The sequence below is a fragment of the Salmo trutta genome, chromosome 1, assembly GCF_901001165.1.
Source record: "Salmo trutta chromosome 1, fSalTru1.1, whole genome shotgun sequence".
NCBI classification, from domain to species: domain Eukaryota; kingdom Metazoa; phylum Chordata; class Actinopteri; order Salmoniformes; family Salmonidae; genus Salmo; species Salmo trutta.
This window is the reverse complement of record NC_042957.1, coordinates 34,103,350-34,126,806: the sequence shown is the minus strand read 5'-3', so window position 1 is coordinate 34,126,806 and position 23,457 is coordinate 34,103,350. Positions and strand designations below refer to the sequence as shown.

The 23,457-nt window shown below is 42.1% G+C and overlaps 1 protein-coding gene across 7 annotated transcripts in view; it reads left to right on the top strand.

The window, feature by feature from the left end:
• The window catches only part of myo6a (myosin VIa), a 100,289-nt gene that overhangs the window by 29,857 nt on the left and 46,975 nt on the right, over positions 1-23,457 (top strand). For all 7 annotated transcript variants that reach the window (XM_029754380.1, XM_029754375.1, XM_029754365.1 and 4 more), the window contains exons 5-14: positions 1,687-1,816; positions 2,859-2,964; positions 3,209-3,264; positions 3,352-3,449; positions 3,616-3,780; positions 9,484-9,564; positions 12,543-12,723; positions 15,432-15,576; positions 19,272-19,429; positions 19,689-19,780. In XM_029754380.1, the coding sequence (XP_029610240.1) occupies positions 1,687-1,816; positions 2,859-2,964; positions 3,209-3,264; positions 3,352-3,449; positions 3,616-3,780; positions 9,484-9,564; positions 12,543-12,723; positions 15,432-15,576; positions 19,272-19,429; positions 19,689-19,780 (1,212 nt within the window). The remainder of the gene's footprint in view (positions 1-1,686; positions 1,817-2,858; positions 2,965-3,208; positions 3,265-3,351; positions 3,450-3,615; positions 3,781-9,483; positions 9,565-12,542; positions 12,724-15,431; positions 15,577-19,271; positions 19,430-19,688; positions 19,781-23,457) is intronic.

Genomic DNA, 23,457 nt, shown 5'->3' with positions numbered 1-23,457 from the left:
GTCTCCCTGCTGGCCCCTGTCTACCCTTTTGTAATCGGCCAGGGAGCAGAGCAGAGCCAGGGAGCGCTATCCTGTTCCCCACTGAACTTAATTAGGTCCTCTGAGGTGACAGCCAGCCAGGCAGGCAGGGGGACATGGATGCCAGCTGGTGGGGAGAGGAGAGTCATGGGACACTTGTCTTCCAACGGGTGGCACCTAGTGGCTGCAGTGAGAAACTGCCTTGCTGTGTTCTATGGAAGTGTTTGGCTGATATGCAGTGAGACAATTCCTTTTAGCAGTGATGACTAGTGTTTTGTTAGGTACTTGAGGAAAACCTGGGTGTTATATCAGAAGTATTCACCCCAAAAGCAGTTGCTGTGTATCTGGTGCTGAGCGATTTAACCGAAATGTTGGTCATTTTGTTTTGCTTTTTAAACAACATTTTCCAACATCAGTTAAATTATTTGCATTCCATTTAGTTCCTTTTTTTCTGTGAGCTCAATGCGCAGTTTCTCTAGAGAGAAATCCGATGAAACCTGAACTGTGCGACGTAGTCGGGAGTTGTGGTTTCCAACATGGCGGAAATAATATTAACTACAATAACCATAATCCATTGCATGCCTACGTGTCCGGTCTGTGTGGGGCAGACATGGAGAGGGAGAAAAGAGACAGAACGTGCTGTTCGTTTGCTTGGTATCTCTACCTGAAAATACATGATTTAAGTGATTTGATAGTTGGTATTCAGCAGTCATAAAAGTATGCCTTATTTACTTTGAAGAACTACTAAAATCTATAGAGAGAAGTCAGCAGCTCATAATGAAATAATAAAGTCATAAAAAAAAAAAAATGTAATATACGTTAAAATATAGTTACCGTAAATTCCGGACTATAAGCCGCAACTTTTTCCCACGCTTTGGACCTCGTGGCTTAAACAATGTCGTGGCTAATATATGGGTTTTTCCCGCTTTCAATTATTTTTATTTTTTTCAAACACACTCTGTGACGTGCTCAGTTTTTTGGCGGCATGAAGCTTTCATTAGACCAATGAAATTGCCGAACGGGTTAAGGTCAAACAACTTTTTTGTTTACTGTTTAGATTAAATCGAGCGCTCTCAAACTTCCCATCATTCTGATTACGGTAGTCATTTTGTCACCCTCATCATGGCAAAGACACGGAGAAATGCATATGATGCAGCTTTCAAGTTGAGTGCAGTACAAAAAGACAACTAAAGCTTACTGCTAACGTTTTTTTTTTTGTTGTTACAAGCCGTGTTTCGTTAGCCTATTTATTTTTGTTACAAGCCGTGTTTCGTTAAAGCCTGTGTAAAGTTCATTTGTTCCAATGTACCGGTAGGCACCTGCGGCTTATAGACATGTGCGGCTTATTTATGTTCAAAATAATATATTTTTTAAAATTCAGTGGGTGCGGCTTATATTCAGGTGCGCTTAATAGTCCGGACATTACGGTAAGTAATGTTAATAAGTGAAAAGCCGTAATGGCCAGTCACTACCATCATGGGACTTTATTAATTGTTTTATTCTGTGTTACATCATTCAACCCACATAATGTATGGTGCATTATATTGTTTTGAAAAATGTGCGGAACTGACCTCAAAAAGCACTAATCGCTCAGCACCTTGCTTAAAAACAACCTTGTGTATACTAGAGTATTTCTGACTTCAGGTTTCCCTTTGTTTTTTCTCCCAGACGTTTGTAGCCAATATCCTGATCGCAGTGAACCCGTATGTTGACCTCCCAAAGCTCTATGCTCCAGAGACCATTAAACAGTACCATGGGAGGTCCCTGGGCACCCTGCCGCCCCACGTCTACGCTATCGGTGAGTACTAGGGAGGAAGGAACACACAGGTTGAGTTCCAAATGGAACTCTAGTCCCTATATAGTGCACTACTTTGACCAGGGCCCATTGGGATCTTGTCAAAAGCAGTGCGCTATGTAGGGAATAGGGTGCCATTTGGGACGCATAAACACAGATGTCTCTGTGCCATTGTTGGGCTGACAATGCATTACACTTTCACATCTGTCCACTGGAGGGCAGTCTACAGTAATTTTCACAGTACATGTATGCTCTGTCAAATCAAATTTTATTGGTCACATACATTTAGCAGATGTTATTGCAGTCATAGTGAAATGCTTGTGTTCCTAGCTCCAACAGTGCAGTTATCTAACAAATCACAAAAATACACACATCTAAAAGTAAAATAATGGAATTAAGAAATGTATAAATATTAGGACGAACAATGTCGGAGTGGCATTGACTAAAGTACAGTAGAATACAGTATGTAAACATTATTTAAGTGACTAGCGTTCCATTATTAAAGTAACCAGTGATTCTATGTACAGAGGGCAGCAGCCTCTAAGGTGCAGGGTTGAGTAACCGGGTGGTAGCCAGCTAGTGATGGCTATTTAAGTCTGATGTCCTTGAGATAGAAGCTGTTTTTCGGTCCCAGCTTTGATGCACCTGTACTGCCCTCGCCTTCTGGAAAGTAGTGGGGTGAACAGGCCGTGGCTCGGGTGGTTTGATGTCCTTGATGATCTTTTTGGCCTTCCTGTGTCTTGGCCTATTTTCAGTGTGATTTTCGCTACCTATTTCCAGTGAGCATTCAATGTACAGTTTGACTTTGCTAATGTAACCATCCATCTTGAGGATCCCATTTTGGATTTTTGGAGTATGTTGTGTGTGTTGTGAACACTGTAATCATTTAAAAGTACAAGGAGCATTCATTGTACCTTCTGCATGGCTATTGCAACCGTAGACTTCATTTATGATCCCACTGAGATTCTTTTTTTTGTGTCACTGAGGTAATGGAGAGGGTAAATAAACTGTAAACACTGTCTAATGGCTGGATGTCTGTTGTCAGCTGACAAGGCCTACAGGGACATGAGGGTGCTGAAGATGAGCCAGTCCATCATCGTGTCCGGGGAATCTGGTGCCGGAAAGACTGAAAACACCAAGTTTGTCCTCAGGTAAAGTTATGACGTTCTCTGTGCATCGTCAACAGACGGGCTGTGTCCCAAATGGCACCACATTCCTCATAGTGCACCATTTATTTTCCAGAGCTAGTCAAAAGTATTGCACTATACAGGGGCGTAGGGTGCCATTGGGGACGTGCCCCAGTCTGATCTGGCAGGCTGTTTTCTATTGGTTTGTGTAAAGAAGTGCAGTCAGAGTATTCACGTTAACTCAGATTTTTTTGTTTCTGCCCTGTAGATACTTAACAATGTCCTATGGAACAGGTCAAGATATTGATGAGAGAATAGTTGAAGGTACATAAAAATCTCACTTCCTAGCAGCATGACTTAATACCACACTGTATGGATTTGTGTTTTGATTTCTCTTTGTCAATCCCACAGCTAATCCCCTGCTGGAGGCTTTTGGGAATGCAAAAACTGTCAGGAATAATAACAGTAGTCGCTTTGGGAAGTTTGTAGAAATCCACTTCAACGAAAAGGTACAGCAGCAGCACTGTCATACCGCTGTGCCATATTTCACGAGCATTAAAATCATCAGACAACACCATAATAATAGTGTTCAAATACAATTTGAAATTGTTCAAAGACTTTGAGCATTTGCTTTGGCTACGTCTGATGCTAATTGAACCGGTGTTGTCTGGTCAGAATACTGTGGTGGGAGGCTTTGTCTCCCACTACCTGCTGGAGAAGTCCAGGATCTGCCAGCAGAGCCAGGAGGAGAGGAACTACCACATCTTCTACCGGCTGTGTGCTGGAGCCTCAGAGGACATCAGGACCAAGTTCCATCTGGAATCCCCAGATGCCTTCAGGGTGAGTGGGGCCTACTGGCTGGCCTAAAACTCACTCACTCACCTTTTGCTAGCTCCTTGGAGCGTGTGCGCTCAAGAAGATCAACCTGAGTATGGCGCTCCGCAGAATCACTGATCTACAAATCGCCTTGCATCTCAAATAACGAGTCATCATGTGATTTGAGATTAGTGAATCTGCGCAGCTCCTCGCTAAGGGCGATCCCCTCAAACACTACCTGACACTCGTATCAGTGTGAGGGAGTGAGGACTCGGCTCCTTCACCCCAAGCAGTCAGCTCAACGGGGGTACCAAAGCTCCTCATTAAATATTAAGGAAACTCACTCGTTTTGGTGTTTAGGATTAAAATAAAACGATGCTATGAAAATGTCAAGTCATGATACATGTTTGGATGGATTTCTATTGTTGCGCCGTACCTCTGAGACCACTAGGTGGCATTCTCAGCCATCCTTTAAGAAGGGCTTATTTTCTTGCCATAAACTTCACAAATATAACAATTCATTTCATTGTGCTTTAATTAAGGAAAGCCAATTCTGTTATAGTCAGATTATTTGAGAAGTTGTACAAAGTCTCTTCCTGCCTTGTCCATTATCGTTCATCTTTTATTAAAATTCCCTGTCTGGTTCCCCTCAGACTCAGTGTTATCGACACCCAATTCTGCTGTTATTAGCTGGCAGGTGTTTAGAGAAGTTGTACTAACTCCGTGCCTGCCATTTTCTGTCCACCATTGGTCTAAAGATCCCCGTCTGGTTCCTGTCAGGGGGATGAGATTATTTTAAGACACCCAATTATGTTGTAGTTAAGTGGCAGGTTTTTAGGGAAGTTGTACAAACTCCCCTCCTGCCTTGTCCAATATTGGTCCCCTCTTTTAAAGTTCCCTGCCCAGGGCTCTTTAGGCCGCTGGTTCCCAACCTTTTCCGTTCTGAGGACCACCAAATTGCGATCAACTGCCACATTTCTTAAAATTGACCACCAAGATATTTTATCAGTGAATGTAATAGATTAATGTTATTATTATTATTATTATTATTATTATTATTCTTATAAACAATTGTCATTGTAAAATTGCATAATAGCATTAATACTCCCACATCAAAAAAATTGAACTACCTGCAGGCCACCAGTGGTTGATCAGGAAGAGGAAGTGCTTTGACTCCAGCTCCTGACAGGAACATCGTCCGCTATAATGAAGATGGTCAAACTGAGTGATGCAGTGACATTTCTTCTGAGCTCCAATTCAACTTGGACATTACTATTGACCGTTGGAAATTCTATAGAATTAACAGCACCCAGACAACTCATGTGCTCCCTGTTTCACATCCAGTGCAGATTAGCATCGCATGGAATTGAAAGAGTTTGAGCAGCTAGACAGGAAGGAAGTTGCAGGGAAAAGAAGGGATTTCAGTACCTTCAACATCACTTGCTGCAGGAAACATCATTTCAGCGTGGCTCCGAAGGTAGCCTACATCTCTCTTCAGCTGGACATCACTTTAATGTCAGAATTTTGTCTTCAGCCTCCTCTCATTTGTGTTATTTGCCGTACTGCATATGGCCATAGTTTCCCTGTATTTCTGCCATTTTTATCCCCTGCGAAGCATATCTTCTGGGCAGTAAGCCAGGTACTTCTACTCAACCGTGGTCCCTTGTTTCCTCGAATAGTCTTCTGTCCTACCATTTTTCTGATGATCTGGAAACTAAAATGACATTTTATTTATTGATCACAACAATTACTTTTGTGCACAGCAGAGACCCAGTGGGGTTAGCAGCAGGGCTGTGTGGAGCTTTGTAAGATGTCTGTTATGTTCTGTAGCCTTGTGTTACTGAATATGCCCTGTCTGGAGTGTAGAGCACAGGGCTGGGAAGAGAAGGAGAGAGACGTACAATCCTCCTCAAGGCCTATCTCTGTAATTAAAGTCTTTGTTCCGTTCCATCTGGCCAGCTGAAAATGACTCGTCTCCTACAAACAAGATAAGCAACCGGGTTCTGTTTTGTTATTCTCTCCTACCCACCTGGGACGTTGTCGTCGCGCTCATCATCAGGCCCGTATCTCTAGTGACAGGCAGGAAGGGAGCAAGCGACTGAGAAGTCATTAAAAGTCGCACAAAGGCAATTACGGAGAGGAATAACGTATTTTGTGCCAAATGCACTCTTTGCCATGAACAATGGTGAATGCTCAAGACCCAAGTAAACAACAAATCCGCTCACAGCGAAGTGTAATCCATCATGTGAAACGCCTGTGCAGGCCACACAGACTTACATGGAAATAGAGAGACAGTGATGTGGAAATACAATCGCTACATTTTGTTGCCTTCACATGAACCCTCAAAAGGGAATATATTAGATTTTTTATTTTTTTTTGTCCTACTCCACATTTTCAAAGTTGAACTAAAATTATCAAAATGTTTCCTAATTAAATTAAAAAACAAATGTCTATTGCTCAATGCTTCACTCACCAGAGTTAATGCTTGGTGGAAGCACCTTTCGTAACCATTACAGCTGTAATATATATTTTTTTGAACTTCTACTAACTTTGCACAACTCTTAAGGCAGCATTTATCCATCGTTTTTGTCAAAATTGCTCGAGATCAATCAATTTGGGTGAGTCATTGATGGGCAGCAATATTCAAACCTTTTTTTAAGTCCGTTCTGAGGCAGGACCTCTCAGGAACTCTCAACACCTCATGGAAAGCCATTCTTGTGTTTCTTTGACATACAGTACCAGTCAAACGTTTGGTCACCCCTACTCATTACAGGTTTTTATTTTTACTATTTTCTACTTTGTAGAATAATGGTAAAGAAATCCAAACTATGAAATGACACATGGAATCATGTAGTATCCAAAAAGGTGTTAAACAAATCAAAATATGTTTTATATCGAAATTCTTCAAAGTAGCCACCCTTTGCCATGACAGCTTTGCACACTCTTGGCACTCTCCCAACCAGCTTCATGAGGTAGTCACCTGGAATGCATTTCGATTAACAGGTGTGCCTTGTTTAAAAGAATTTGGAATTTATTTTCTTAATGCATTTAAGCCAATCATTGTTGTGACCAGGTAGGGGTGGTATACAGAAGATAGCCCTATTTGGTAAAAGACCAAGTCCATATTCAAATAAGCAAAGAGAAATGACAGTTCGTCATTACTTTAAGACATGAAGGTAAGTCAAGAACTTTGAAAGTTTCTTCAAGTGCAGTCATAAAAACCATCAAGCGCTATGATGAAACTGGCTCCCATGATGACCGCCACAGGAATGGAAGACCCAGAGTTACATCTGCTGCAGAGGATAAGTTCATTGGAGTTACCAGCCTCAAATTGCAGTCCAAATAAATGCATCAGAGTTCAAGTAACAGACACATCTCAACATCAACTGTTCCGAGGAGACTGTGTGAATCAGGCTTTCATGGTCGAATTTCTGCAAAGAAACCACTACTAAAGGACACCAATAATAAGAGACTTGCTTGGGCCAAGAAACACGAGCAATGGATATTAGACCGGTGGAAATCTGTCCTTTTGGTCGAGTCCAAATTTGAGCTTTTTGGTTCCAACCGCCGTGTCTTTGTGAGACAGAGTAGGTGAACAGATGATCTCCGCATGTGTGGTTCCCACCGTGAAGCATGGAAGATGTGGTGTGGGGGTGCTTTGCTGGTGACATTGTCTGTGATTTTTTTAGAATTCAAGGCACACTTAACCAGCATGGCTACCACAGCATTCTACAGCGATACACAATCCCATCTGGTTTGGGCTTAGTGGGACTAACAGGACAATGACCCAACACCTCCAGGCTGTGTAAGGGCTATTTGACCAAAGAGGAGAGCGATGGAGTGCTGTGTGTGTGTGTGTGTGTGTGTGTGTGTGTGTGTGTGTGTGTGTGTGGTCCCACTAAAAAATAACTCTATCCCAGGGTTAGCTTTTCGGAAGACTAAGGCAGGTTTTCCTCAGTTTTTTTTTTTAACCTGGGCTTTGCTCCTTTTCATATTTTATTTTATCCTGACAAATGTTCCATTCCTTGCCAGTGACAAGCATATGTATAACATGATGCTGCTACCACACTACTTGAAAATACAGTGTTTCACTCTGTTTTGTTGTACTTGATTTGACCCAAGACTGTTGTTTTTAATTAAGACCCAAAAGTCAATTTCTTTGCAGTATTCTTAACAGCCTTGTTGCAAACAGAATGGATGATTTGGAGCTGATTTTAAAAAATAAATAATTTAAATATGTATTTTTAAACGGACTTCATTATGGGTATGCCGATCTCCTGCAGGGACTGGGGAGTTTGTTTGGATAAAAATAAACATGAAAGTAGCAAAGGCCAGACAGGAAAGAGGAAACCCTCCCTCAGTCTTCTGAATACCTAAACCTGGGATCGAGTTCTATTTTTCAGCTGGACAATTACACACATTTTAATGCTAAAGACACACCAGAATGGATTTCCAATATGTGTTGAGTGTTCCTGATTGGTCCTGTCTCAGGCTTGACTTAATTGTGCTTGAAATTCAGAGACAATGATTGAATGGTTCTGTCATCAATGACACCCAACCAAACGTACTGAGCAATTTTGTCAAGAACGATGTATATATGTTGCCCTAAGAGTTGTGCAAAGATTCTTATTCCAATTTTTTTTTTTTCATTTTTAAAATGTGGAGTAGGTTGTGTACATCAGTAGGAACAAAAATCTAATTTTAAAATGTTTTAATGTAATTTTAAGGCAGCAAAATTTGAAGACCGTGCAAGGGGTGTATAGACTTTGACTAGGCACTGTATTACTTACCAATGGCTTTCAAAAGTCATTGTTTCCCATATTACTGCTAATGCATTGTTAGATGTGTTGACCATTTTAAACCATCCTGTACCAAGGTTGATGGGATATTCAATAGATTTAGGGCCAGTTATAACTATACTGAACAAAAATATAAATGCGCCATGTAAAGTGTTGGTCCAATGTTTCATGAGCTGAAATAAAAGATCCCAGAAATTTTCCATACGCACAAAAGATGATTTCTCTCAAATTGAGCACAAATGTGTTTACATCCCTCTTAGCGAGCTTTTCTCCTTTGCCAAGATAATCCATCCACCTAACGTGTGGCATAACAAAAATCTGATTAAACGGCATGATCATTACACAGGTGCACCTTGTGCTGGGGGCAATAAATGGCCACTCTAAAATGTGCAGTTTTGTCACAACGCCACAGATGTCTCAAGTTTTGAGGGAGCATGCAGTTGGCATGCTGACTGCAGGAATGCCCACCAAGCTGTTGCCAGAGAATTTAATATTCATATCTCTACCAGTGTCGTTTTAGAGAATTTGTCAGTACGTCCAACTGGCTTCACAACCGCAGATCACATGTAACCATGCCAGCCCAGGACCTCCACATCCGGCTTCTTACTTGTGGGGTCGTCTGAGAGGGTGCTGAGGCGTGTTTCTGTCTGTAATAAATCCCTTTTGTGGGGGAAAACTCATTCTGATTGGCTGGGCCTGGTTCCCAAGTGGGTGGGTCTATGCCCTCCAAGGCCCACCCATGGCTGGGCTGCGCCCCTGCCCAGTCATATAAAATCCATAGATTAGGGCCTAATGAATTTATTTTAATTGACTGATTTCCTTATGAACTGTAACTCACTAAAGTCTTTTGAAATTGTTGCATATATATCATACTGCAGTATCTTGATCCATGCGATCTTCTGTTGATTGTTATATTTCTGTGTTGCAGTATTTGAACAGAGGATGCACTCGCTTCTTTGCAAACAAGGACACAGACAAACAGATTCTTCAGAACCGCAAGAGCCCAGAGGTACAGTGCATGTCTTAATCTCCTTTCTTTCCTTTCTCTCCTTTCTTTCTTCATGTACCTTCCATATTGATTGTCTTTAGCTACTCTGGGTATTCCCAGATATCTGGACAACCACAAAGGAAATCCTCCCTCTGATCCTTAGTTTTTGGCTGTCTAATGACAGATGGTTTCTCGTCTCCAGAACTAACTGGAAATGCACTTAGGCACGACTGTCTGTGCTGAGAGAAAATAACAGAACGTACTCTTCCATCCCTGTCTTGCTCGCTGTATCTGTCACAATGTCTTATACCTTTACTAAACGGCCTGCTCAGTCAAATAACGATCATTGTTCTTGGTCTGCGGATGCACTGATGTAGTGACACTAATTTATTTTATTATTTTATAAACTGAACAAGACACTTAAATATATTCATTTTACAAGTTTTAAAACTCCTACCAGTTGCCTACAAATTGTTTTATTTTCATTCTGGTCAGATAAGCCCCCTTATTTATATACACACACACACACGGAAACTTGATCTGAGATGTGGCGCAAACAATTTAATTAAGAAAGGAGCCAATGAGATGAACTGTATGACTAGATGAAAGTACCGTATCGATGAGAAGTCTTTATGCTCAGCCGAAATGAGTTCCTTCCTTTGCCTTCTCCCTTTGATTAATTATGCATAAGTTCTCCATTATTGCAACACCCCTTCAGGACTCACAAGTGTAATGAATTATTATTGTTATTATGAAATGCCCTGGACAACAGTGTGCCTCTCTTACTCTCCCCTTGAGGGACATTGATGATTAATCCATTCTATGTAGTCAGGGACATCAGTGGGAGAAAATAACGTGGCTGTGAGTGTGTACGTTTTCAATCTGATAATATCACGTTTTGTAATTGTGCTGCTGATGCCGTGTGTTTTAGTAGAGGTTATCCTACCATGTAGGTTAAAACCATGCAATTTAGAATGACTTCCATTTCTATAGTTAAAACTACACAGTAAGCAAACAAATTCCGAGTACTTTCTGGGCTGAGTTTTTCAGCGTCTGTTTTATCTAAGCAGATGGTTTTCAGATGACTCTTTTAGACGGTAGGTACAGTACATGTAGGTGATACCCTTGACCCCTTTTTAGGTTCACACCAGAAGGCAGTCTCCAGAGAGGCGTGTAGCTTGTTATATGATCATGGAGGATTGTGCCTTGTTGATCACAGGAAGCATCTGTTCATGATAAATGCTGGGTTTGGCCTATTGGAGAGAATCGTATTGTGACAGATGCTGAATAAGGCCTTTGCTCATTGCCTGTGGATATAATGGGCCCATACACTGCATGTGTTCCAAATGGCACCCTATTCACTGCGAGGCCTGGTCAAAAGTAGTGCACTAACTAGGGGATAGGGTGCCATTTGGGATGGACCCCTCGTTTTATACTATGTTTACTGTCACTGTTGTTGATCAAGGTTGTATGTCTCTTTGCACTGCTTCTGCTCTATATAATACAGGATGATCAGGTGATTATAGATTTGGTGCTATTACAAGGATTATTTCTTTTTGATTTTATTATGATGTGAATTTTGGGGAGTTTGTCTTTTTTTTGTGTCTGGGTTCACATTGGTGCTGAGTGTGGTGGATTCCTTGCATGCTTTCTCTCTCTTTAAGTGCATGATGGGGTTTTTCTCTGGAGTGTAAGACTTGAGGTCAAAATGACCACATATTTTGTGTCCAGCGTAAAGTTGGACCAGAATGTCAGAGTACAATGGTTTCTTTTTAATGGTGTAGTGGAGGACTACAGATGCAAAGTAGCTATTAGCGAAATCTGGTGGGACGCATCATTTCAGAGTGCTCTGAAACTTATTTTTGTGCATTGTCCCTGCCAAATAAACCTAATGAAATAAATAAACTGGCACTCGGGGCAATATTATCCTTCTATTTGATATCCAAAAGTTACTGGGAAGTTTGGAGCCAAGGAACTTTCACTCGGTACATGAAATGCAGCCAAGCAGCTACTATATAATTGGGAATGAAGTGCTCAAATGTGCCTTTTTAACAAACTGCTTGGTTTCCATTATTGTAATGGCTTGGGTTTCTTATCACCTTAGGCCATCAATTTTACTGTAGAGAAGAATAAACCGTTCTTACGCGCTAGCACTCCTATACCTTATGGTTGTTGTTTACAAGGCGATGTCTGCTCTGTACTGTGTTGTATGCAGAAAAGTATTACTCATTGCCGTAGTTAATTCATAAACTAGTGCCACCACCTTCAGTTACAGAATGTCAGTTGATATTCATTTAATGACAATAAATTCAAGAGTGATGAGATGGATTCTTATTAGTGTCTCATTAGCCACGAACCCATTCAAATTTACATCTTTAAAAAAAAAAAATTGTTTAATATTAGGAAACCCAATTATCATAAAAGCCGTTTATCTGCCGTTCTAATCTGGTGTTTGAAGCTACTGTATGTTATTGCTATGCCAGTATACCATCGTACTGTAACATTCTTTGTGTTGCTGGTTTTCCAGGTGTGGGCTCTTACCTTACTATCCTTGCTCCTCTTCCTGCCGCAGCGAACAGGATATGTTATGTACTTTATCTACCATGCAGGTTTAATGTGCTAATTCCATTTACAGAATCTGCCCAATTAGCTTGAAGTCCAATAGCATTGCCTCATCTCGGATCTAAACAAACACTTTCACCAAGTCAAAGAAAAACTCTTGCCAGTGAGGGAGATGGTATTGTTATTACTTTATAGGTAATGTTTTTTGTCATTTTATTGATGTTGGGGCACAACATTAACACAGCCACAATGCAAGCCTTTGATCTTTGAGACAGTACCCCTTCTGTAAAGAGCTTGTGACCCTGGTCACTGACTCATCCTCTCCCCATGGTTCCTCAGCACCTGAAAGCTGGGCTCCTGAAGGGTTAAGGTTGTAGAGAAAGGCTGACCCCTACTTAGGGCGACCACTGACCCGTCCTCTGCCCATGGTTCCTCAGCACCTGAAAGCTGGGCCCCTGAAGGACCCTCTGCTGGACGACCAGGGGGACTTCAACAGGATGTGTGGGGCCATGAAGAAGATCGGCCTGGATGACACGGAAAAGCTGGACCTGTTCAGAGTGGTGGCCGGTGTTTTGCACCTAGGCAACATCGACTTTGAGGAGGCAGGGAGCACATCAGGTGAGCAGGGTGTCTGTTGGTCTCGATTTGTTTGTCTGACTGTCCTTTTTGTCTCTCACACTCTCTCGCTTTGTCTCTCACTCGTTCACTGCTCACTATAGTTTCCACATCAGGTGAGCAGGGTCTCGGTCTCTCTCTCTCTTTCGCTCAGTGCTCATTATAGTTTCCATATGTTGGCCGGGTCTCGCGCTCGCACTCACTCCTCATTGTTTCAATTGTTTTTTTTGCATGCTTGTTTGCAAGCTTAACAGATGGCTGGCTTATAAGATGTCAGAGTATATCACCCCACTCACTATTTGGTACACTAACCAACAACAAAGACACAGCTGTCTCTCTTTCAGTGCAGTGACAATATGAGTAAAGCACCAGGGCACAGGACAGGAAGTCTAAGGGATGCTGAGGAAGTGGTAGCCTTTTGTCAGAGAGCTGGCAGATACCTTTTGCGTTTTCCTCATTGTGTGGTGTTGCCTCAATAAGTCATCTGTCTAGTCCAGGTATGGGAAATTTTGATTGGGGGGGGGGGGACCACAAAAAATCCAAACTCATCATGAGGGGCCGCGACCAGAAAAACGATCTTCTTTTGTGTCCTTGCAGTAGTTGCGCCATTTTGCTGTTGTCTCCGGGAAACTCTGCTCTGTGATCAATTACTTTAATCTTCAGCTTTCTTCTAAAGGCCCATGTGGCTTCTTGTTGTAGTCTGAAATGTATTTTATTCACTATCAAAGAGCCACCGACACAAGGACACTTGGGACTTGTCATTCTCCTCCCATTCATTTATTATTGCTACAAAGCCATTGGATTAATTGATGAAATGTTTCACATGTCGCTCTTTGTAGTCCCCTACGGTTATAATAATATCATACAGAATAATCTCATAGATTTTTATTGTTGTTGTTTGGACAAGTATATTCTTTCGTTTGGCAAGGCTGATTCATTACGATGTGAATGTCTTAGGCTCTCCTCCACCCACTGACTTCACACATGCTGTTTCAGACGACCCAGAGGAAGGTCACATTTTGAGAATAAACCATTCCTTTTGAACATCAGTGAAACTCGAACGTAGTGCCTTTCAATTCTCCTCTTTTTCCCCTTCTGTGAGAGTGAGAGCGGCACAGCATGGCAGCATTTAAAACAAGTACTTTGTACTCAGCGGGAGTCTCCCGTGGTGCGTTTTTACAGTGACCTGAAGCTAAGAGTCCAGTCAGAGAAGATGAGGATGGGAACCGTCCAGCTGCTCCCTGTCCCTGACATGAAACACATGATATCCTGCCTCGGCTCCTCTGAGAGAAGCGCCGTCTGGTGTCGCACGGAAAACTGTCCCCCTTATGTCCCTTCTATCGTCACCACCAAACTGTACCCTTTATCCCCTCCTTCCTGTGTCGCCCTAACCAAACATACTTATCACCTCCTTCCTGTCGCCCCTAAAATTGTCCCCCTTCTTCCTGTCACCCCTAAACAGTTCCCATTATCCCCTCCTATGTCTCGTCCTGAAACTGTCCTCCTTATCCTGTGTCGACCTTGATCTAGCCATTTTATCCCCTCATTACTTTCCCACTATCCTGCTTTTTGTCTATCTACAGACACTATGCCAGATAATGTGATATAACCAAAGATTTGGGGGTGTCAGTTACAGGAAAGGCCAACACAAACCACCGCCATAGAATTTTCAACTCACCGGTTTTTATATTATTATTTTTTATTATTATATCTTTAGTAATATCTGTTTCCAGTTGCATGTGGTTCTACAAAAAAAAACATACATTCTGAAAGATATTAAATCCATGTTTTGTATCCATTGAGATTTGCCTCTTACGTGTCTGTAGATCTTTGTTTTGGTCGCACTGTGTCATCTTCTACACGTGGCCGCGTCGCATATAAACGACTAGTACCTGCGAAGATGCTGGGAAATGTTCGGTTTGGGCCGCTAAAATGGCGAAGAACCTTCTTGCTGGTTTTTGTAGAACCACCTGCAACTGGAAACGGCCATTAATAAGAGAATGAAGACTGTATCGCCAGGAACGGGTTAGCTGAAAAAATCTATGGCGGCGGTTTTGTACGGGGCTTTCCTGTAATGTCCCAGTAAAGGACGCCAAAAACCGTTTGGTTACGTCCCATTATCTGGCGTAAAATCTGTAGCTACCTCTTGTCCACCCCTGGCACGGTTGGAGACTAATGAAATGCATAGCGTTAGGCAGTGATGGAGTGCTATGGTTCAGGAATAATGAAGCCTGTTTCATTATGAAGTAGATGGAGGGAGGTTACGTCTGTGCTGATAAATCATGCGAGATTGATTGTAGGCCTTGTCCTAATACTATTGAGACCAGACTAGGGTGACGCTGGATTGCCGCACGTAGCTAGTTCTTTAAAAATGCAATAGTCTCGTAGCTGGCAAGAGAATCAGACTTTGATCGTGCTGTTTCCTTACTGACTGCCTGTCAGAATCAATGACTGTATGGCCGGAATGGATGTTAAGTATCGATATGGGCAGTATTGAACTGTAATCCATGTCATATATGTCAATCATGTTGTAATGTACAATATGTGCAATCACTGTATGCATATTTACCCAGGGTCAGAGCTTACTCAGTCTTCAATAAAATAACTGACATTCTTCCTAACCGCTCACATCATTCTACACGTCATCCTTACAACGTTACTAACAACTTTACTAGCTACTTACAACGTAACCACTCTGTCTGGCCCACCAGGTGGCTGCACCATAAAGAACCAGTCGAGCCAGACTGTGGAGTACTGTGCTGAGCTGCTGGGTCTGGAAGAGTCGGACCTGCGAGTCAGCCTCACCTCCAGGGTCATGCTCACCACAGCAGGGGGCGCCAAAGGAACAGTTATCAAGTGAGTCACCATATAATGACTTATAGAACATATTACATACGGTACCAGTCAAAAGTTTGGACACATACTCATTCAAGGGTTTTTCTTTATTTTTACTAATTTCTACATTGTGGAATAATAGTGAAGACATCAAAACTATGACATGGTCCTCGTGAGAGCCAGTTTCATCATAGCGCATGACTACACTTGAAGAAACTTTCAAAGTTCTTGAAGTGTTCTTGATTGACTGACCTTCATGTCTTCAAGTAATGATGGACTGTCATTTCTCTTTGCTTATTTGAGCTGTTCTTGCCATAATATGGACTTGGTCTTTTACCTAGTAGGACTATCTTCTGTATACCACCATTACATTGTCACAACACAACTGATTGGCTCAAACGCATTAAGAAGTAAAGTAAAAAATATCTACAAATTAACTTAACAAGGCACACCTTTTTAATTGAAATACATTCCAGGTGACTACCTCATGAAGCTGGTTGAGAGAATGCAAAGCTGTCATCAAGGCAAATGGTGGCTACTTTGAAGATTCTAAAATGTATTTTGATTTAACACTCCTTTGGTTACTACATGATTGCATATGTTATTTCCTAGTTTTGACGTCTTCACTATTGTTCTACAATGTAGAAAATGTAAAAGATAAAGGAAAACCCTGGAATGAGTAGGTGTGTCCAAACGTTTGACTGGTTCTGTATAGCGCTATACCATTTCTGTTTAAATCACTTCCTTCTCAACGGCCTTGCATGGAGAGAGGACTGCGGCTGCATCTTAAATGGCACCCTATTCCCTATATAGTGCACTACTTTTGACCAGGACCGATGGGAAATGGGGTGTTTTTTGGGAACCATCCACTGCCTTTTTGAGAGGACAGGCAAAATAACAGGTAGCGCCTGTGTTCTTTAATTGCATGTGACGCGTGTTTGAATTCCTAAACGTTCCGATGTGAGACAGTATGTGTGTCAATATGGTGATGATTCTAGCCTATATTTCTATTTGTATTGGAAGGCTTGTCTTTGTGCAGATGGTGTCAGGTCCACATGATTAGCACTCATGCTCTGTTAACAAGTGCCTTACTGGTCACGTGCCAGTTACCATAGGAACCAACAGATGCGCATGTGTGTGCGCATTTGTATTGTGTGTGTGTGTGTGTATGTGTGCTGCGGTTGTCACTAACAGTAGTGCTGTGCCTCTGAGTAAAAATAGGAACTAGCCACCTTTGAATGAATACGGGCCCTTCCCTAGTCCCTGTATGTGTCCTAAATGGCACACTATTCCCTATATTCTGTAGTGCACTACTTTTGACCAGAGCCCTGGCCAAAAGCAGTGCACTATACAGGGAATAGTGAACCATTTGGGATGCGTGCCTCATTCTTGATCTATGGCAAGGCCCTGTGTGCATTTAGCCGTGGCCCAGCCTGTCTTATGCCTGACAGTGATTGTTGTATGGGCAGCTTGGCGCTCCCTCAGCTCGCCAACCTGAATGCCAAGCCAGTCGCTATGTGCAATTACCCTTATGTCCTCCCTCACTAATGTTTGTCTCATTTGTGGAGAGAGGGAGAGACACTTTCACACAGTAGTTAAGCTTTAACTGCTACTTTATACGGGCCTGGCTGGGTCTTTGAGAGTCATACTGTATTCCCTACATAGTGCACTATTTTTGACAAGGGCCCATATTGTTCTGGTGAAAAGAACAATGTCGGGAATCTGGTGCGATTTGGGACGCAGCCTCTGAGGGCGTAATATTAAACAATTAATTAGTGGTGTGCAGTGGCTTGTTTAATTTCTGTTTAATTAATAGCAGCAATCGCAATGTGTGAGTACAGTTACATTAAGTGACTTATAAAGGGTGGGTAAGGATTTCAACTGGCTCTCTCTCTCTCTGTGGCTCCACCATTAAGCGGCCTATTTTTATGACTTATGTAAGGGGGAAAGCCGTATCTAAATGTTAGCCTGTTTAGAGACTAGCTTTTAAGGTGTTTATGTGCGAGGCAGAGTGGGTGGGGGTGGGGGGGGGGGAAGAGGAGCGAGAGAGAGATATGTTAATCGTGTTGACCCCACCATGGTGAATTCACTGGCGGACGCGGCATCTCGGCGATGCCAGGTGGGGTCAGTCCACTCTCTCAACTTGCCCATATGCACAGTGCAGTACACACTCATAATGGTAATTTAAAAAAAGATGTGTGCCCCTCAACTTCCTGATAACATGCTGCCGGAGATCATTTTGTGGAGATCATTGGAGCAAGGTGGATAACCTCGGGCTTCATGGGGAATACACACATCCCCACTACTGTTTAGTGTTCTGGCATTTCCTACCTCTTGGTTTGTAAATGAGAGGCCAGGGCTTAACCCTGGTATTTAAATGTTTTAGCTGTGGACCGTTAGTTTCTCACTGGCTGGAAGAATATAGATGAAACTTGGTTTGTGGTTGAGAGAGCGTGAGAGAGGGCCCAGGTGTACTGGGAGCTTAAGGAGGCAAAAGTGTAAAACGAGGTGATGTGATGCTGGTATCATAATGGGGAGTTCTTGTCTTGTGGGATGTGTTAAATGGAGATCCACGGGGGGGATGAGATAATGGATAAGTCCTGCCTGAAGAGTGTGGGTGTGAGGGATGGAGGTAAAGGTGTGTGAAGAGAATCTCTAAATCAACTCACTTCAAGACATTAGAGGTGGCTTTTGGACATTGGCAGTTCTCTAAGTACTTAATGGCTAAGTGCTACTTGTACAGTATTATCCTGGTTCTCTCCCGACCTGAAAGGAAAAACTTTAGAAGAAAAGTGTCACTTGCCACTTAATCACAATGATGCTTTTTGGGTCATGATTCATTTTACATCATGATGAAGTGACACTTGGCATCTTGAAGTCCAACAGCTTGAAAACTTGACATGCAAAACATTGTGGGCTAATGAAGGAAAATACCGAAAGATAGTTTTTGAGTGGAGTTTTCCTTTTTAAGTGCATGACAAAGATGCGTTTGAATCAAAGGTAAAGCTTAACGAGCAACTTTTGAAGTCCACGTGGTAGTCATGTTGTACATTTCACGTTCCACTGCATTCTCAGCCCTCTCTCGGTGGTCTCGGATTATTCAGCTGAGCACTTGACCGCAGTCCGAGCTCTGGGGATGTCACAATGCCTTCACAGAGCTGTGATGCTTATACTTTCTCTCATTGTCATGGCTCCTTATCACGCCACAATCACTCTTTCCCCAAGATGTCAATAACCCAATTATCTGCTTGGGAAACCAAGCAGACCCTCAGTGTTTTTGCAGACCAACGGTGATGAATGCATAAGATTATTTAAACTGACTGCCTCTTATGAATTGTAGGCTATTGATTTCACCAGCCATCATTGCTCAAATCTCTGTCTCTGTGTGCGTGTAGGTGCCTTAGCGCTATGTTTCTTTGCTGGTGACAAATCCAAATCCCCCTTGTGTGGACTACATGGTAGATTTTAGATTAGATATACTTAAATTTACTTTAAATACAGAAAAGGCAAGTATTCAGTTATAATATACAGTATGCTATTTAGCAGCTGTTTTTATCCAAAGCAACTTAGTCATGCTTGCATACGTTTTAGATACGGTTGGTCTTGGGAATCGTACCCGCTATGCTGGCGTTGCAGAGTACGGTGCTTGCAAACGGAGCTACAGAGGACCAGTGCTAGGAGGAATTATGTGCCCTCTCTTTGTCTCTCCCTCCCAGGGTGCCATTGAAAGTGGAGCAGGCGAACAACGCGCGGGACGCCCTGGCCAAGGCTGTGTACAGCCGGCTGTTTGACCACGTGGTCACCAGGGTCAACCAGTGCTTCCCCTTCGACTCCTCCGCCAACTTCATCGGGGTTCTGGATATCGCAGGCTTTGGTCTGTACCCCCTCTATGTGCTACATCGACGTGATACATGATATGCTATTAGTAGTAAACGTTATTATCCCTCAGGCGGAAAATGGTTTTGCAGGGTAATTGTCCATTTAAAAATATCATCAAACAGACATTTCGCCATGGACATTATACATAACACAAACCACACATTGCGCACACATGCTAGAGTTCATTAGTCAGAGACAGTGGTGGTTTACAGCTGAAGTGTTTTTTTTTTATGTCTTTTCATTTCCCCTTCCAGAGTACTTTGAGCACAACAGCTTTGAGCAGTTCTGCATCAACTACTGTAATGAGAAGCTGCAGCAGTTCTTCAACGAACGCATCCTGAAAGAGGTGAGCGCTTCTTCCACTGTCTGTCTGTAGACCCCCGACGCCCCCTCCTTAGTTGACATCCCTGCTGTCCAAGAGCTTAATCTCAGGATGCTAGGAATCAAAGAAAGGCAACTTATCTCCTTGCCTCCTCCTCAACTGTGTTAGAGGGAAATGACCAAGGTCCCTCCCATTGGACCTTCTTCTCCAATGCATTCTGAGAAGGAGAGAGGATCTGAGAAGGAGCCCAGATGTTTACAACAAGCAGAAGGAAACCTTGATATTTAAGATTCAGTTATATTGATCAGTGAACTTGCTAACGTAATGTATTATTGTTGGATAGCTATAATAGACAAAGCTTCTGCCCTCATAGACTTTATTTGAATATTTGAATGAGTCTTTGGCCTCATTAGAATAGAGAACAATCTTATATACACTACCATTCAAAAGTTTGGGGTCACTTCGAAATGACCTTATTTTGGAAAGAAAAGCAAAAAATGTTTGTCCATTTAAAATATCATAAAATTGATCAGAAATAGTGTAGACGTTGTAAATGACTATTGTAGCTGGAAACGGCTTTTTAAAAAAAAAAAAATTATGGAATATCTACATAGGCCCATTATCAGCAACCATCACTCCTGTGTTCCAATGGCACGTTGTGTTAGCTAATCCAAGTGTATCATTTTAAAAGGCTAATTGATCGTTAGAAAACCCTTTTGCAGTTATGTTAGCACAGCTGAAAAACTGTGGTCCTAATTAAAGACGCAATAAAACTGGCCTTCTTTAGACTAGTTGACTATCTGGAGCATCAGCATTTGTGGGATCAATTACAGGCTCAAAATGCCCAGAAACAATGCAGTTTCTTCTGAAACTCGTCAGTCTGTTCTTGTTCTGAGAAATGAAGTCTATTCCATGTGAGAAATTGCCAAGAAACTGAAGATCTCACACACCGCTGTGTACTACTCGCCTCTTCGCTGTTGACGTTGAGACTGGTGTTTTGCGAGTACTAATTAATGAAGCTGCCAGTTGAGGACTTGTGAGGCGTCTTTCTCAAACTAGCCAGTAATGTACTTGTCCTGTTGTCCTGCCTCATTGCTCGCACACGCTTTTTCAGTTCTGCCCACAAATATTCTATGGGATTGAGGTCAGGGCTACTCGAATACCTTGACTTTGTTGTCCTTAAGCCATTTTGCCACGACTTTGGAAGTATGTCATTGTCCATTTGGAAGACCCATTTGTGACCAAGCTTTAACTTCCTGACTGATGTATTGAGATGTTGCTTCAATATATCCACAATTCTCCTCACTCATGATGCCATCTATTTTGTGAAGTGCACCAGTCCCTCCTGTAGCAAACCACCCCCACAACATGATGCTGCAACCCCCGTGCTTTACAGTTGGGAAGGTGTTCTTCGGCTTGCAAGCATCCCCCTTTTTCCTCCAAACATAACGATGGTCATTATGGCCAAACAGTTCTATTTTTGTTTCATCAGACCAAAGGACATTTCTCCAAAAAGTACGATCTTTGTCCCCATGTGTAGTTGCAAACCGTAGTCTGGCTTTTTTATGGCAGTTTTGCAGCAGTGGCTTCTTCCTTGCCGAGCGGCCTTTCAGGTTAACCTGTTAGGGCTAGGGGGCAGTATTTACACGGCCGGATAAAAAACGTACCCAATTTAATCTGGTTACTACTCCTGCCCAGTAACTAGAATATGCATATAATTATTGGCTTTGGATAGAAAACACCCTAAAGTTTCTACAACTGTTTGAATGGTGTCTGTGAGTATAACAGAACTCATATGGCAGGCAAAAACCTGAGAAGATTTCATGCAGGAAGTGGCCTGTCTGACAAGGTATCGTTCTTCTTGCCTCTGTTTATTGATCTTTGCTATAACGTGACACTTCCTACGGCTCCCATAGGCTCTCAGAGCCTGGGAAAAAGCTGAACGATATCGAGGCAGCCTCTGGCTGAAACACATTATCGCCTTTGACAAGTGGCCGATCAGAGGACAATGGGCTTAGGCGCGTGCCCGAGTCGACCCCATGCTTTATTTTCTTTCGTCTGTTTACCTAATTGCAGATTCCCGGTCGGAATATTATCGCTTTTTTATGAGGAAAAATGGCATAAAAATTGATTTTAAACAGCGGTTGACATGCTTCGAAGTACGGTAATGAAATATTTTGAAATCTTTTGTCACGAAATGCGCCGTGCGCGTGACCCTTATTTACCATTCGGATAGTGTCTTGAACGCACAAACAAAACGCCGCTGTTGGAACATAACTATGGATTATTTGGGACCAAACCAACATTTGTTATTGAAGTAGAAGTCCTGGGAGTGCATTCTGACGAAGAACACCAAAGGTAATCAAACTTTTCTAATAGTAAATCGGAGTTTGAAGGCTAAACTTGCTGGGTGTCTAAATAGCTAGCCCTGTGATGCCGGGCTATCTACTTAGAATATTGCAAAATGTGCTTTCACCAAAAAGCTATTTTAAAATTGGACATATCGAGTGCATAGAGGAGTTCTGTATCTATAATTCTTAAAATAATTGTTATGCTTTTTGTGAACGTTTATTGTGAGTAACTTAGTAAATTGTTAGTAAATTCGCCGGAAGTTTGCGGGGGGTATGCTAGTTCTGAACGTCACATGCTAATGTAAAAAGCTGGTTTTTGATATAAATATGAACTTGATTGAACAAAACATGCATGTATTGTATAACATAATGTCCTAGGGTTGTCATCTGATGAAGATCATCAAAGGTTAGTGCTGCATTTAGCTGTCTTCTGGGTTTATGTGACATTATATGCTAGCTTGAAAAATGGGTGTCTGATTATTTCTGGCTGGGTATTCTGCTGACATAATCTAATGTTTTGCTTTCGTTGTAAAGCCTTTTTGAAATCGGACAGTGTGGTTAGATTAACGAGAGTTTTGTCTTTAAAATGCTGTAAAATAGTCATATGTTTGAGAAATTGAAGTAATAGCATTTCTAAGGTATTTGAATAACGCGCCACAGGATTCCACTGGCTGTTACGTAGGTGGGACGATTTGGTGCCACCTACCCTAGAGAGGTTAACCTCTCTGGGCCAGTGGGACGTTAGCGTTCCACCCTAGTCAACAGCCAGTGGAATCGCGTGGCGCGAAATACAAATACCTCAAATGCAATAAATTCAATTTCTCAAACGTAAGACTATTTTACACCATTTGAAAGATAAGACTCTTGATTATCCAACCACGTTGTCCGATTTCAAAAAGGCTTTACAGCGAAAGCAAAACATTAGATTATGTCAGGGGAGTACCCTGCCAAAAATAATCACACAGCCATTTTCAAAGCAAGCATATATGTCACAAAAACCAAAACCACAGCTAAATGCAGCACTAACCTTTGATGATCTTCATCAGATGACACTCCTAGGACATTATGTTATACAATACATGTATGTTTTGTTCAATCAAGTTCATATTTATATCAAAAAACAGCTTTTTACATTAGCATGTGACGTTCAGAACTAGCATACCCACCGAAAACAACCGGGAGTTGATAGGCTTGAAGTCATGAACAGCGATGTGCTTCAAACATTGCGAAGAGCTGCTGGCAAACGCAGGAAAGCGGTTGTTTGAATGAATGCTTACGAGCTTGCTGCTGCCTACCACCGCTCAGTCAGACTGCTCTATCAAATATAAAATCATAGACTTAATTATAATA